The 15,177-nt window shown below is 40.4% G+C and overlaps 1 protein-coding gene across 7 annotated transcripts in view; it reads right to left on the bottom strand.

The window, feature by feature from the left end:
- The window catches only part of ITGA8 (integrin subunit alpha 8), a 192,596-nt gene that overhangs the window by 119,067 nt on the left and 58,352 nt on the right, over positions 1-15,177 (bottom strand). For 3 of the 7 annotated variants that reach the window (XM_081229189.1, XM_081229190.1, XM_081229193.1), the window contains exons 12-13: positions 14,945-15,150; positions 10,711-10,902 (exon numbers count right to left, since the gene is read on the bottom strand). In XM_081229189.1, the coding sequence (XP_081085315.1) occupies positions 10,711-10,902; positions 14,945-15,150 (398 nt within the window). Of the gene's footprint in view, positions 1-183; positions 1,558-3,006; positions 3,552-10,710; positions 10,903-14,944; positions 15,151-15,177 lie in introns of those variants that run through there. The other 4 variants (XM_081229192.1, XM_081229191.1, XM_081229194.1 and 1 more) reach the window with 4 other exon arrangements.

Below are 15,177 nucleotides of genomic sequence, written 5' to 3'. Positions count from 1 at the left end.
CCCCAATTTTTTGGGTTTCCTTCCCAATTTAGGTCACCAGAGAGCATTGAGTAGAGTTCCCTGTGCTGTACAGTAGGTTCTCATTAGTTCTCTATTTTTCACGTGGTAGCACAACACCCCTTTAAAGGGGGAACTATTAACAGGCAGTGTTATATCCATTTTACCAATGACAACTAGAGCTTGAGGAAGTTCAGTTACTTGTCAGGGTCACACAGTCAGCCAGTATCACAGCTAGAATTTAAACTCAGGCACATGAGAGCAGGATCTTTGTTTAATTCAGTCAAAACCTAGAAGAGCGCCAGGCACATGAAAGGCACCCGGTAAGTATCTGTTGAGTAAGTTAATAAATTGTATTTCCAAAGCACAGTCTTCTTGAATATCATATAACCAGTAAATATTCTACTATTATCATCTTTAAAAAAATGGAGAAAATTGGTAGTTGTTCTCAACATTAGTTGAATAATATTAATGTTGCCCAAATACCTGTTGTTGACAAGTAAAATGCGAAAATGCTAACTTACAAAATATAGGTTGAAAAATAAAAATTAATTTGTTGATTTCAAGTAATAAACATGGTTTGAAATGTAATATAGTGTATGGGAATATGGCAATCTATAGAATTCAGTGCTTTACAAGTCTTATCTTGACAACCTAGCAGCCATGAGTGCACCTAGTGTCCAGATCTTCGTTTCTAAATACAATCCTTCAATAAGAGGAACTAGAGCCCTTTGAAGAATGGTTGATTCCAGGGCTGGGGCAGGGCAGATACAAAATGAGCTTGCAGTATCTTGTGGTGTCAGAAAGTAAGGAATATGCTCATAAAAGGATAGGGAATGGTGAAAAAACACAGGAACCAAATGGCAGGAATTCCCAATGGCCAAATGTAGGACAATTTAAGCAACAAAGATAAATAAATACAGTAATGGATTATAGCCCATAAAATAAAACATACACAAGTCCACAAAGACATAAAAAATAGAATAAATAAATAGACAGGTAGAAGAGACATCTTTTTCTTATTTTAGAACTGAAATTAATAAGTGTAGAAGGAATGTTGGAAATAGAAAATCACAATGACACAGTAATAACGGTTGTAGGCGAGAATCACCAATGGGTGCTAAGATTAGTGGGCAAAAGTATGATGAGAAATAGGATATTTACATAGTGTCGTGATATCTCTCCAAAGGTAATTATTATGCCAAGGGGAAAGGAGTAACTTTACAGTGGGGAACCTGACTCATAGACATCACTGCAAGCAAGCGATCAGAGTGTAAAAGGACAACAGACATCATCTTCTGCTGTGATACACTGGGAAGGGCATAGCATTTGTGCGGTACTTTTGCCAAAAACACATAACCTCAATCTAATCATGAACAAACATCAGGCAAACCTAAATTCAGAGACATTCTTCAAAATGTCTCACCGTAGTCTTCAAAAGTGTCCAAGTGGTGACAGCACAGAAGGATCAAGTGGTCGCAGATTGGAGGAGACTGAGGAGCTACGCCAGCCAAATGCAGTGTGGGATCCTGGGTGGGATTCTGGACTAGGAAAAGAGCACTAGTGGAACAAATGGGGAGATTCTAGTAGAATTCCTAATAGGTCTATAGATTAGTCAGTAGCCAATTTACTATGGCTACACAAGATGTTAATATTAAGAGAGACTGGGTGAAGGGTTTACAGGACTCTCTGTACTGACTTTTCAACTTCTCTGTCAGTTAAAAATTATTTTCAAGAAAAAGGAGAAATCTTTGTATGGTTTTATTAAATCCTGTTTTTTTTTCCAAAGATGGTGCCTTAATAACCTACCCAATATTACAGAGAAATCTGGGAGGCAGTAAGTCTAGATCTTGGATTATAGAATCAGAGTTCAGAGTTTTAAAAGCCCCTTGGAGAAGCATTCCGTACATCCACATCACTTTCAGGTGAGGAAAGCAAGGCCCAGGGAGGCTGAGTTACTAAAGTTTTGGTTCTAGAACTCAAGTCTTTAATCTATCCATTCATTTTTACTTCTACTTTACAACATTGCTGGATTCAAGTCCAAGAACTCTTTCAGTTGATTTAATTAATTCAATTTAATCTAACTTCATAAGGTATTTTTACAAGAAATGTAATATTCTAATGTCTGATGTGTTTATAATGAAATTATGAAAATCTTGCTCAAGAAGAACAATGTTTTGCTTTTCATAAAACCTTGCGTAGCGCTCTGAGAAGTAAAAATAAACTTTGACTGTAAGATTTGAACTTAGTTCAACTAAACTTCAAATCAGTTTCAAGGAGCTCAGGGTTTGATTAAAATGCATTATTCCCTTTGGTTAAAGCCACCCTTTGATTTCTTCTTGCGTGTAGGTTCTCTCTTGCTTGTCGGTTCTCTCTTGCTTGGCTGTTTGCTTATACACACACGTACACACACACAGTGCATTCATTAAAACATGATAGATCACTTTATGTTATTTGGTATAATTGTCTGAGATGGCTTCATGATATAATCATTGCCTATTAGGGGCCATAGCAAGACAATGGTAGTCTTGGCATTCAGCCCATGTTTTCCTCCAGTTTTTATTGCCTGTTAAGATTTCTATTCCTCAACAAAACCTGCACTTACCCCCTTCCACCCTGCAATGTCTGGGCTATGCATTTAACAGATGGCCTTGTTATACAATCAACTTTAATGGGATTAGACTGGATCATTGCATTTTAGAGATTCTTCCTTATCACAGCTGTTTCTTCTCTGAAATGCTATCACTCAAATAATGTATGCAAGGTACTCTTCTGGTCAACCCTAGTTTTCCAGAAAGCACCGACACAGAAACCTGAACACATCTGTATTTTTTTCTTTTAGAAAAAGAGAATTTGGGTGCCAGAAATGAAAGTACTTATGACTGCTATTTATGTATGTGTGTGACGACAATACTTATTGGAAAAAGTCTAAAAAACTACTGAGTGGTTAAGCTAGATGTTAGGAAAATTTATTTCCAAATTTATTTCAAATTTATTCAAATTTATTTCCAAATATTATTTCTAGGGTAGAACCTCTGTGTCTCTAGAGCTGAAACTCCCCGTGTTGGTCCATTAAACTCTACTTTTCTCGGGTATGCGGGACCAAACTTCCAGAGTCATCTTCACCGGTCACTGCTCCCCACTCCTACCTCCTCCACGTTCCATGAGAGCCAGTCATTACCAAGCGTTGCCTATTTCCTATTTACATGATTTCCTCAGTTCCTTCCTCTTAGCTGCCATCGTCATCACCCTAGTTTGGCCCCAGTTGATATGAAATGAAATATCCTTAAATGGCTACGGGGCTGAGGGAGAAGAGTATTTTCCATCTTTGGTACCCAGTAGATCACAGTAGTGAGATACGGGAGAAGTCCCTTATGCCTCCTCTCCCGCTTAGGGGCAGAAGTAGGATGGGCTGAGTGGTGGAATTACATCATAGCAGGGCAGCAACCTCATCATATGAGCAGAAACTTCTAGTGAGGGTCCAGAAACAGGAATCTGATGAGTGGTTCTCAACCTGGCAGAGTCCCAGTAGTTATGTTCTTATTCTCATATTCCTATTTGTCAGGGGCAGGGGAAGCAAAAGTAGTAGTGTAAAGATTGTGGACCATGGACCTTGAATAAGCAAAAGAAAATAATATCAACTAGTGTAATAATATCAACTAAGAAAAAGAATACCTCCAAAATAGAGAGTCTTGTTTTAAGACTTGATTGAAGAGCTACCATTTATTAAACTGTGCTCTATACAATCTCATATTAAACACCTCACCTTATTTCATATTATATAAACAATCTCATCTCATCTTTATACCAACATATTATTATTTGAATTTACTGATAAGGAAATTGCAGTTCAGAAAGGTTAAGGAATTGTCTCACTCTTATACATCTAGAAAGCAGTGGAGTCAAGTTTTAAACCTGCGCCGTCCAACTCCAGAATCCTAGAATGCAATTTTTCAACATCTTACGTGGCCCAGCATGTCTGGAAAGTAAAGTAGCTTTGATTCTGTTTATGTTAGTCAAACAGGTTTTCTTTCCTATTCTAAGCCATTTTACAACATTTTGTAAAAATCCTCTAGTACACACAGTCCAGTGAAGTCAGTATTATTTGCCCCATAATACCAGATAAGGAATTGGAAGCTCAGAGAAATCAATTAACTTGTCCACTGACATATAGCTTATCAGTGACAGATGGGAATCTGCACCCAGGCAGTCTGATTTCCTTTCCCCTTCACAGCCACTCTGCCAACTCTAATATGGTTATATTGATATTGGTTTGAGGTTTCCCAAAAAGAAGTAGAGTGTCATCCAGATTTACCCTATATACTCTCCTGCTGTGTGTGTACACACACACACATACATATAAGTGTGAGTGTACATATGTACATAGGAGAGAGATTCAGAAATACTATTCCAAGGAATATGAACTATATTTATCTTCTATGCAGTGGCTGGCATGCTTTGGATTCTTAATGCTCAGGAGTAACACTGGCTATAATTGCAATAATGTTAGCAATATAATTGGCCTCATGCCTGCTTTTTGCCAGCATTCTTTTTTTTTTTTGCTAAGACAAGAAGACTAAGTGTCTGGTCCTGCCCAAGTACAGAACATCTGTAACTTGCAGAACAGATCATGTGACAAAGGGTAAATGTCCATCAAACCACCTTTTTTTTTTTGCGGTACGCGGGCCTCTCACTGTTGTGGCCTCTCCCGTTGCGGAGCACAGGCTCCGGATGCGCAGGCTCAGCGGCCATGGCTCACGGGCCCAGCCGCTCCACGGCATATGGGATCCTCCCGGACCGGGGCATGAACCCGTATCCCCTGCATCGGCAGGCGGACTCTCAACCACTGCGCCACCAGGGAGGCCCCCATCAAACCACCTTTGCATGTCTGTGCTTTTGATTATTTTCAAGGTACTAAGTGATCTGATTTCTAGTCAGTCTGGGGGAATGAAACAGCTGTAATTCACAATTAATATATGTGTCAAACATCACGGTCGACCTTAGTCTCTCCCCGTGAAAGGCAGCGGGCTTGTGTCAAGAACAGGTAAAGAGTACATGCTGCTCTCTAACGAATGGGGCAATGTGTGTGCCCCGCCATTATCACAGGTAGGTTTCACAGCATCCTGCCCAGAAATGGGTCAGTGGCAGGTAGTGTGGACCAGAGGAAGCACCTAAAATGAGGGAAAATTGTTCACCTCAGGAATGGGAAAAACAACCCCATCAAAAGCCATCACTTTGGATAAGCACACTTTTTCAAGTGTGTTCCACTCCATAACAACTCCGAGTGGTTTGATGCATTTCAGTTCAGAATTTCATATCTGTTACTGGCTTTTGCGTTTGTTTTACCCTGAATTCTGCAGGTGACCAGGTAGATAAAGTGACAAGGTTTGAAATTTTGTTTCTATTCTATTTAGAATGGAGGACCTGGAACAGGGCCACCGAGAGCCCACACCATTCCTGTGTGTGAATTTAAAGGTGCATCTGCTCATCCCAAGGGAAGGAAACCACCTGGTAAGCTAACCTGCCCCCTACCTGCCCCTGGTGGGACACAACCTGTACATCATTGGCTGCAGCCCGGGTCACGAAATTAGCTCCGGTTCTGGAAGTATGTCAGGGGCTATGCAGGTACCTGTACATGGAGCTTACAGAGACTGTGCATTTTCCTCAGCTAATTCATTTAATTAGGGCCAAATAATTACAAAATTTCTGAAGTCCAACAATTTTTTTTCATGATATACTTTTAAAATTTACAAGCATAATGCTCAGCAACCATGCTTGAATTTTTTCAAGCGTTACATTATTATATTCCAAAATAAGTCTTGCATTTAAAGACAAACATTACAATGCTCATACTTTGTTATAATTCTCTGTCTGTCTTTCTCACCTAGAATATTAACTCTGGGAAGGCAGTGACTGTGTCTACCTTGTCACAGCACAGTGTCTAGCACATAGTAAATACTACTACATATTTTTTAAATGAAGGAAGGAATTTCTTATTTTTCTTTTAGACCTTGAAACTAAAGGGACAAATATAAAATTTCTGATGAGCAGTTTAAAAATCATTTTTATTCCTTCATTTAAAAATAAAATTTTTTCTTTTAAAGTACTTTCTTCACTTCTTGCTACAATGCTTATTTCCTAGGGCCATTTTGTTTTGTTTGATAGGGGAGTCATAATGGGTATCTCTTGGGATACCTGCACAATCCACAAGTCTACTCCGACTTTCTTTGGAAAACGTCACTCACCCTTTGCGTTGGAGCCTATGAGCTTTCCTTCCCCAGGACTTAGGACTGAGATAAATTATATACAGTCTCTTTATGAGCGAGTACAACTGCAACGTGCAAGTGCTGGCACTGAAACAGCACCGTGTGCTCAGAGAAATACAGTCTGCTGGGAGAGAAAAGCAGATGCGTAGAGAGAGAGACCAGAAAAAGAAAGTCCTGACAGTCAGTCCCTTCCAAGGTCTGGCAAAATCCCTGTCCTTAGGTTCCCTTGAGTTACTTCTGTAGCCTTAATGTAAATAGCTCCTTTTATGGCTTAAGCCAGGTTAAGTGGGTCAATTCCTAACAAATGTGATAATATATTTTAAATGAAAAGTAAGTGAGGCATTGTTTTCAATGCAAAGATAACTTCCAGGAAATGTAGAGCAGTGCAAGAAAAATTGAATAGCTTCAATGGGGCTTCCTTAACATCGCCAGATGAGGCAACAGCAGGTGGTATGCCCTAGCATCACCACACGGAGGCAATCTGGAGAAAAGAGCTTCAGGTTGGTTTGATGGCCGGGCGAAGAATAAATGAAATGCCAGAGCTCAGCTAATAGGTTCTTGCCAAAAGAGAACTTCGTACATCTGTCTGCTGTGAGCATGGGAACCAGGCAAAAGGACTCTAGGGCAGTGTTTCTCAAAGTAGGGTCCTGGGTAAAAATACAAATCCCTGAACCCCATTCCAAACCTGGGAAATCAAAATATCTGAGGGGGTGCCATGCATTCAGCCTTTATTAATAGGCACAGTGGGCAACTGGTATGCACACTGTCTCGGAGCTTTCTACTCAGGATGTGGTGTAAAGACCAGCAGGGATGGTGTCACCAGGGAACTTCCTGGAAATGAGAGGTCTTTCCCACCCACCTGACCTATAGAATCATGATGTGCATTTGAACAAGATGACCAGGTGATCGAGATGTTCATTAAAGTGGGGGAAACCTTGCTCGAGATCATTAGTTCCCTGCTTGGTTGTACACTGGAACGACCCAGGTAACTGAAACACATTACTGTGGTCTGAGTTTTACCCCCCAGAGAGTCTGAATTAACTGGTCTGGAGAGTGACCTGGGCATAAGCACTTCTAAAAGTTCCCCTAAATGATTCTAATGCGTAGCCAAGATTGAGAACCATTGCTGAACAGGGATGACTAGATACATCCTAGAAGAAGCCATTCAATTTGTTGAATGGATTTTGAAACTCATGGACGGGACCATAGTCTGAAGACAGATTTCTTTTGATTTGAAGGAGCAGGACCCCAGAGGGAAAGAAAATTATATTTCTTTTTAAGTTCCAGAAGGAGCTGGTTTGGAAAATCATAAGAGAGACCACAGAGGAGGAGAACTCAGAGTTTACAAAATGAACTATGGAGTCTAGAAAGAATGCCACCCAATAGCCTTTGAGGGAAAAGAGGGCTTTTGCTACTTCTTAAGAAAAACCCAAGAAGACTGCAACCCTCCTAGGTGCTGGAGTAACAGATGCCTAGGTGGAAAATTAGCAATGGCTAAAGGAATAATCTAGGATAAGCATAAAGGCAATCTCAGAGACCTGAAGACCCCAACCTGCGAGTCCCAACCGTGGCACAGAAGCATTTGCTGAGAGTGAACCAGAAGAGGCCAAAATAGGACAAGGAGGACCCAGGACACATGGAACTTTTGAGCAGTGGCCATTATGCAGACCATTGGATTAATCACCGAAGCTTGAGCAACATGTCAAAGACCATGAGAGACTGAGCTATCCTTCAGCCAGAGGCCAACAAGTACAGATGACGTGCTTGGTCCAGGCACCCCTTTCTCCGTCCCTGGACAAAAGGCACCCCCTTTGCTACTCCATTCCTTGGGAGAGTTGCTGCAGAGGGAGGAAAGAGGGAGTCTTGAATCCAAATGAATATTACCCAAGTGACATTAAATCTGAATCTAGAAGTGACTGCAAGATTGAGGTTTTCCACCATAGGAGAAATGGAGGCTTGAGAGCTAAATGGGATTCACTTATAGAAAAATGAGGAAAGTTCCATGTCTAATTCCTGAATTATGCCTGCAAATTTCAAATCTGCTACACTAGCTAGTAGGATCTAGTCACCTGCCCATAAGGCAGTTTTCCTTGCATTAAGTCCCTGGGACTTGGTATCAAGATAAAAAGGCTTCTTTGAATGGCATTCTTTTTGCAAGAAAATGAGGATGAGGGGAAATGTTACATGATCATGAAGCACAAGATACCTATATCTGAGAGGCAGAACTGGGACCAGAACTCAGCTCTACTGTCTAAGATGTAGTGATGAACTCTGACAGCCTCAAGGCTATCTTGAGGTTAAGAAATCAACTAAGTGTCATTAATGGTCCTGTCTTAGTAAAGAGCATTTACTTTACAGACAGATGGATACACTGCATTAACATCATTCATTACTGTAAAGTGAATCAGCCTCAGTGGATAAAGTTACTGACTAGTGAATGGGCTCACATGACCATTTTCTGATTGTTAAGAAGGGATGAAAAAGATGTAGTTAAGAGATGACCAATTACTGACATTGTACTTACTTCCTCTGTTCTCTGTCTCACTCCTTTACCCCCCTCCCTGGAGGGAATATTCTTTGAGAGAAAAGTTGTTTCATGTTTCTCTCCTTCCTGGCCCTTATTTAGAAGACTTCAAAGGAAATCACTAGACTTGACTATGTGATTGATACATCCTATATTTCCCTCACCTTGTGGAAGGCATGGCCATTCTCTGTCAGTTCCCTGGTACTAAGGGAAGACTATGAAGGGCATAAGGAATAGGAATAACTTTCTAAAATAACTGTTTCTCAGGACTTCCCTGGTGGCACAGTGGTTGGGAATCCATCTGCCAATGCAGGGGACACGGGTTCGATCCCTGGTCCGGGAAGATCCCACATGCCGCGGAGCAACTAAGCCCATGTGCCACAACTACTGAGCCTGCGTTCTACAGCCTGCGAGCCACAACTACTGAGCCCACGTGCCACAACTACTGAAGCCCACGTGCCTAGAGCCTGTGCTCTGCAACAAGAGAAGCCACCGCAATGAGAAGCCCTCACACCACAACGAAGAGTAGCCCCTGCTCGCCTCAACTAGAGAAAGCCCGTGCAGCAACGAAGACCCAACGCAGCCAAATATTAAAAAAATAAATTTAAAAAGTAAAATAAAATAACTGTTTCTCTAAAATTGTGACCCAGGAATTGAATTTCATTAATCACCCTGACATAGTTTGGGAAGAAATCACATAGGGGGTCTAATTTTTGGATTACTTAAAAGTGAATATATTATGTATGAGACTCCCCTCCCCAAAAGAAAACCTAACCAATCATTGATTAGGCTAGTATAATATAACCTAAGAAAATGAATTTCAGTAGGTGCTCTTGCAATTGTCACAAGGAGGACCCATTCATATACAATAGAATTCTAAATCCGCTTTGAGCCCACTACAACGTCTGTGTTAGTGCCATTGAAAATTCCTGGCAAATTTATAAGAATATGTTGCAGTATCCTTTTTGCCTAATCCTGGAGGGGAAGAGAAAGTCAAAGGATTGAAATTAGTGATGTATATTTAGGCAGTCAGCTTATTGGAATGCTGCCCCAAACCAGCAAACGTTCTACATATGGAAAATACTCAGTTGGGGAGGGGTGATGGAAAGAGACAAGGTCTCAATAAATGGTTGAAGCTGTCAGTGAACTATTAATGATTTCTAACTATTTCTTGAAACCATCTTAAAATAACCAACGTAAAAGGGAACATTGAACCACAAAACCAAGAAGTCTAACGTTGTCTGCTAACAACCCTGATTATTGAAACAATCCTTTAAGACAAATCTATATTTTCATACAGCATACATAAAACATGACTTATCTCACTGGGCTGTATGGATCTCCAATGAATCCTCACTGTGAATTAAGCAATCAAGAATTGGTAATGATCTGTATCACGAACCAGTTCTTTTTGCTTTGCTTTAAAAGTCATTCTATCTTCGGAAAACCCCCAAACGTGGCTGGAAAATATTTATGTTCCAAAACCATGAGCTTATGACAGAAATGCTGAGGTGCATAAGTCATTTCATAGGAGCTGTGAGCTCAGCAGGGAACTATGGGGTTAAAATTAATTGCTCTGAAAAGTTATCTGATGCAGGCTGTCCTTGTCAATGGAGACCAGATTACTGAGGAGTTTCAAATAACAAACTTTTGTTGCAAAGTTGGTAAGTTTTATGTCCAATTCAGTTTTTTAAAAGCCATCTTGCTTTTTTAACTTCGTCTCTTGACAGGAAAAGGAGTGTTTGTTTTGTCTGTCTTCAGAGCCTCATGAAAGTGGCTTTAGAATGGTACCCAAAGAACCCGTGTGATGGGCAAGCTTGGCCTTAACCTGTACAAGAGAACTGCTTAAACACGATGCATTGTCCAGAGAATAGCTCTTTCTAGGAAGCAGACTCTGTTGTAGGAAAAGAAAGAAGAACTTACCTGGGTAATCATTCTTGTCTATGTCAGAATCTCCTCTTAAAGTAAAGCCGAATCCAGAAGGGACAGCCTGTGAGGCCCACACTCCTTGCAGAATTTGGGAAGCCTTGGCGTTTAAGCCATTCTTGTTACCGTTGTAAATGAGCACTTTGCCTCTTTGGTCCTTGCCTGCAAAGGGCGCACCGATGGCAATGTCTACAAATAGAGGCACACAATTTTTAAATAAAGAAGAGTATTTTAGAAAGAGAAATAAGTACAATCGAAGAGCAGTACCAGACAGCCCAAAGGGCTTCTTAAGTTTTCCATGAAACTCTGTAGTACTGCAACAAGAGGAAATTATTTGTTGTCTTTCATCCATCCAAGAAATATTTATCGAGTGCCTATTATGTGTTGGGCACAGTGGGTTCAACGGTGAACCAGACACTGCTTTTCAAAAGTTTATATTCTAGTGCAGGGAATAGACAATTTGAATAAAGAAATAATCAAGAAAAGATAGAAAGTGACAAATGCTATGCAGAGAATCTTAAAAATATTGATGTGATGGAGAGTGGTTGGATTGTTATTTTAGATGAAGTGGTCAGACAAGGTGTCTCTAAGGCTGATCTTGAAACTGAAATCTGGGGACAAGATGGAACTGACCATGTGGAATCAGAAGGAAGAGCATTCCAGGCAGAAGGAATGACTGTGCAAAGGCCCAAGGATGCAAGGAGCTTGGCCCACCTGAAGAGCAGCCAGAAGGTAGACCAGATGAGGCACCTTTGCAGAGTACTTAAGAGTTTCTTGTTAAAAGAAATAAACGACCTCTTTCACAAATATTATATCCTTGAATGATTACATCATCCCATGATGTAGGCAAGACCCGTTTCATAGTTGAGGACTCTGGGAAACCGAGAGAGAACCCTATCGCCTGTCTCCCTGTTAAACATAGCAGTGAATGAAAACTACCTTCCATATATTGTGTTCACCAGGATTGCTCTAAACAATATACCTAACTACTTAGGTTTACATGAAAAAGAGCACCAATAACACAGTAACATAACAGCCCAAGCTGGCAGACGATGGTATGTGTCCTCATTTTGTCATTCATCCATTTGTATTTGTTCCTAAATCTGATAAGACTGAATGAATTGCAAACTGATTTTCACTACATAACAAGGATCATAAATCCACTTTCATTTAACAGGTAAGGATGAACCGTCAAAAAACTCAGATCGTTGTGGAAAATAAAGATATTGTCTAGATCACTCCCTAACACCATACACAAAAATAAGCTCAAAATGGATTAAAGACCTAAATGTAAGGCCAGACACTATCAAACTCTTAGAGGAAAACATAGGCAGAACACTCTATGACATAAATCACAGCAAGATCCTTTTTGACCCACCTCCTAGAGAAATGGAAATAAAGACAAAAATAAACACATGGGACCTAATGAAACTTCAAAGCTTTTGCACAGCAAAGGAAACCATAAACAAGACCAAAAGACAACCCTCAGAATGGGAGAAAATATTTGCAAATGAAGCAACTGACAAAGGATTAATCTCCAAAATTTATAAGCAGCTCATGCAGCTCAATAACAAAAAAACAAACAACCCAATCCAAAAATGGGCAGAAGACCTAAATAGACATTTCTCCACAGAAGATATACAGACTGCCAACAAACACATGAAAGGATGCTCAACATCTTTACTCATTAGAGAAATGCAAATCAAAACTACAATGAGATATCATCTCACACCAGTCAGAATGGCCATCATCAAAAAATCTAGAAACAATAAATGCTGGAGAGGGTGTGGAAAAAAGGGAACACTCTTGCACTGCTGGTGGGAATGTGAATTGGTACAGCCGCTATGGAGAACGGTATGGAGGTTCCTTAAAAAACTACAAATAGAACTACCATATGACCCAGCAATCCCACTACTGGGCATATACCCTGAGAAAACCATAATTCAAAAAGAGACATGTACCAAAATGTTCATAGCAGCCCTATTTACAATAGCCCGGAGATGGAAACAACCTAAGTGTCCATCATCGGATGAATGGGTAAAGAAGATGTGGCACATATATACAATGGAATATTACTCAGCCATAAAAAGAAATGAAATTGAGCTATTTGTAATGAGGTGGATAGACCTAGAGTCTGTCATACAGAGTGAAGTAAGTCAGAAAGAGAAAGACAAATACTGTATGCTAACACATATATATGGAATTTAAGAAAAAAAAATGTCATGAAGAACATAGGGGTAAGACAGGAATAAAGACACAGACCTACTAGAGAATGGACTTGAGGATATGGGGAGGGGGAAGGGTAAGCTGTGACAAAGTGAAAGAGCGGCATGGACATATATACACTACCAAACGTAAGGTAGATAGCTAGTGGGAAGCAGCCGCATAGCACAGGGAGATCAGCTCGGTGCTTTGTGACAGCCTGGAGGGGTGGGATAGGGAGGGTGGGAGGGAGACGCAAAAGGGAGGGGATATGGAAACATATGTATATGTATAACTGATTAAATTTGTTATAAAGCAAAAAATAAAAAAAAAAAATAACACCTCTAGGGTGGTTGCTAAGATTGTATCAGATAATAGAAGGAGAGTGTACAACCGTGTCTGGCACCCAGTAATGACTCCACACTGTCAGCCATATACACGGTCTAGAAGCACAGGCTGGCAGAGAAGCCAGCTTCTTTAGTGTAATTCCCTCTGCCGTTAGGCCATCTGGCCACTAAATCAGTTCCATGTGTGTTCTTCAGGGGCTCCCAGCCCAGGGAATTAAGATCTGAGCCTTGGGGAGTTGGGTAGGGCCACACCCTTGAGCCTTACTCTTGATTGAAATAAAATTGCAAAATGAATGATAAAAAAAAAAAAAAGATATTGTCATATGGTAGGTGGAAAGGGGTACTTTCTTCACATCTTCTGAGTCAGTGAATTTATATCTGTCCCCTGGTTACATCTCATTTTGGCATCATTTTAAGGACACCAAGGCTCAGAGAGGCAAAACCCCTCTTAGGTTGTTAGAAATGTTTCTCTTAGCTCTTAAAAGTATCATTAAGGGTTTGAGAGAAAAGACAAATAGAGGAGATGATGAAAAAGATGACTACACAGATAATTTAGCATTATTTATTTCATTTGGTGCTCAGGAATAGGGCAGTTTTTGAAAGCAACAAATCAGTTAAAGATGAACTTGTCTCTCTTTTTTTTTTTTTTTTTTTGCGGTACGCGGGCCTCTCACTGTTGTGGCCTCTCGCGTTGCGGAGCACAGGCTCCGGATGCACAGGCTCAGCGGCCATGGCTCACGGGCCCAGCCGCTCCGCGGCATGTGGGATCTTCCCAGACTGGGGCACGAACCTGTGTCCCCTGCATCGGCAGGCGGACTCTCAATCACTGCGCCACCAGGGAAGCCCGAACTTGTCTCTTTTTAAAAAGTTTCCCTGGAACCATGAGCTTTTAGTATGCATTTATGTCTTATGGTACTTTAAAAGTTACTAACTATACATTGCTGAGACGTGTTTTTTCAAGGAAATCATAAAAGTACGTGACTACTTGCTGAAGGTATTAATGAATACTTTGATTTTATGGGAATACTCCCTAGGCTATTTTGTTGGAGCAAATTCCTGTTACTCCCTGGAACTTCAAGAAACCCAGTCTACCTTGGTTGTTAACTTAAAGGTCCTGAAAATGTATGCAAAATTTTGTGTGAGCTGGCATGTTTTTCTGAGGAGAGGGTACTTAGAAGGCATTCATAAATTCCTAACTTAAAGAACCACAAACCTAAACTAAGAATTTAACACTGCTTAACAGCAAACATTGAAGGTGCCTTTAAGCTGAAGTTGAGAGATCAATTAAAATTCAGCATAACCAGTACGTAAGCCATATGAGTTACTCAGAAGGCAATACACTTGGTAATATATCAACATGTATTTATTTGTTTTGACTCTGTACATATAGTACATTCTCTAGCTCTCTTCAAGTCATAAATCTATATGTCAATTTTAAAAATAATTGCTGTTTTGTTTAGAGCTGTCATATGACACCCTAAATCAACATGAGAAAATGTCCATGTAACATCTATATTAGCCAAAACTAAAGTTTAAATTGCCTTGAGATTTTGGATAGTTTATTAAAGACCAATCAGAAGAACTGTACCACACACACCACTGTGAAGTCTCTTGTTTCCGTCATGCAACAGTAACATGAAATTGTGGCACATAAGTAATTTCCATGCATTGGTGCAAATTACCATTGTATCCATCTTGGTTCAGGTCTCCTAAGTGTGCCAAAGCACTACCGAATCTCCCGAAGACGTCAGTGCCTGCGAGGATCTGCGGATTTCTGAAGACTAGCACGTTCACTTGCAAATACAGGTAAACTTGCCCTACTTCTCTGGGGTTGCTCTCAAATTCACGTTCCATAAAGAGAGGTGCCCCGATCAATATGTCATCCATTCTGCAGGGAACAAAGAAAGAGGTCAAC

The sequence above is a fragment of the Mesoplodon bidens genome, assembly GCF_964165515.1.
Source record: "Mesoplodon bidens genome assembly, chromosome: 3".
Lineage (NCBI taxonomy): Eukaryota > Metazoa > Chordata > Mammalia > Artiodactyla > Ziphiidae > Mesoplodon > Mesoplodon bidens.
Note: the sequence above shows the minus strand (reverse complement) of the source record. Positions and strands in the feature narration are given on the sequence as shown.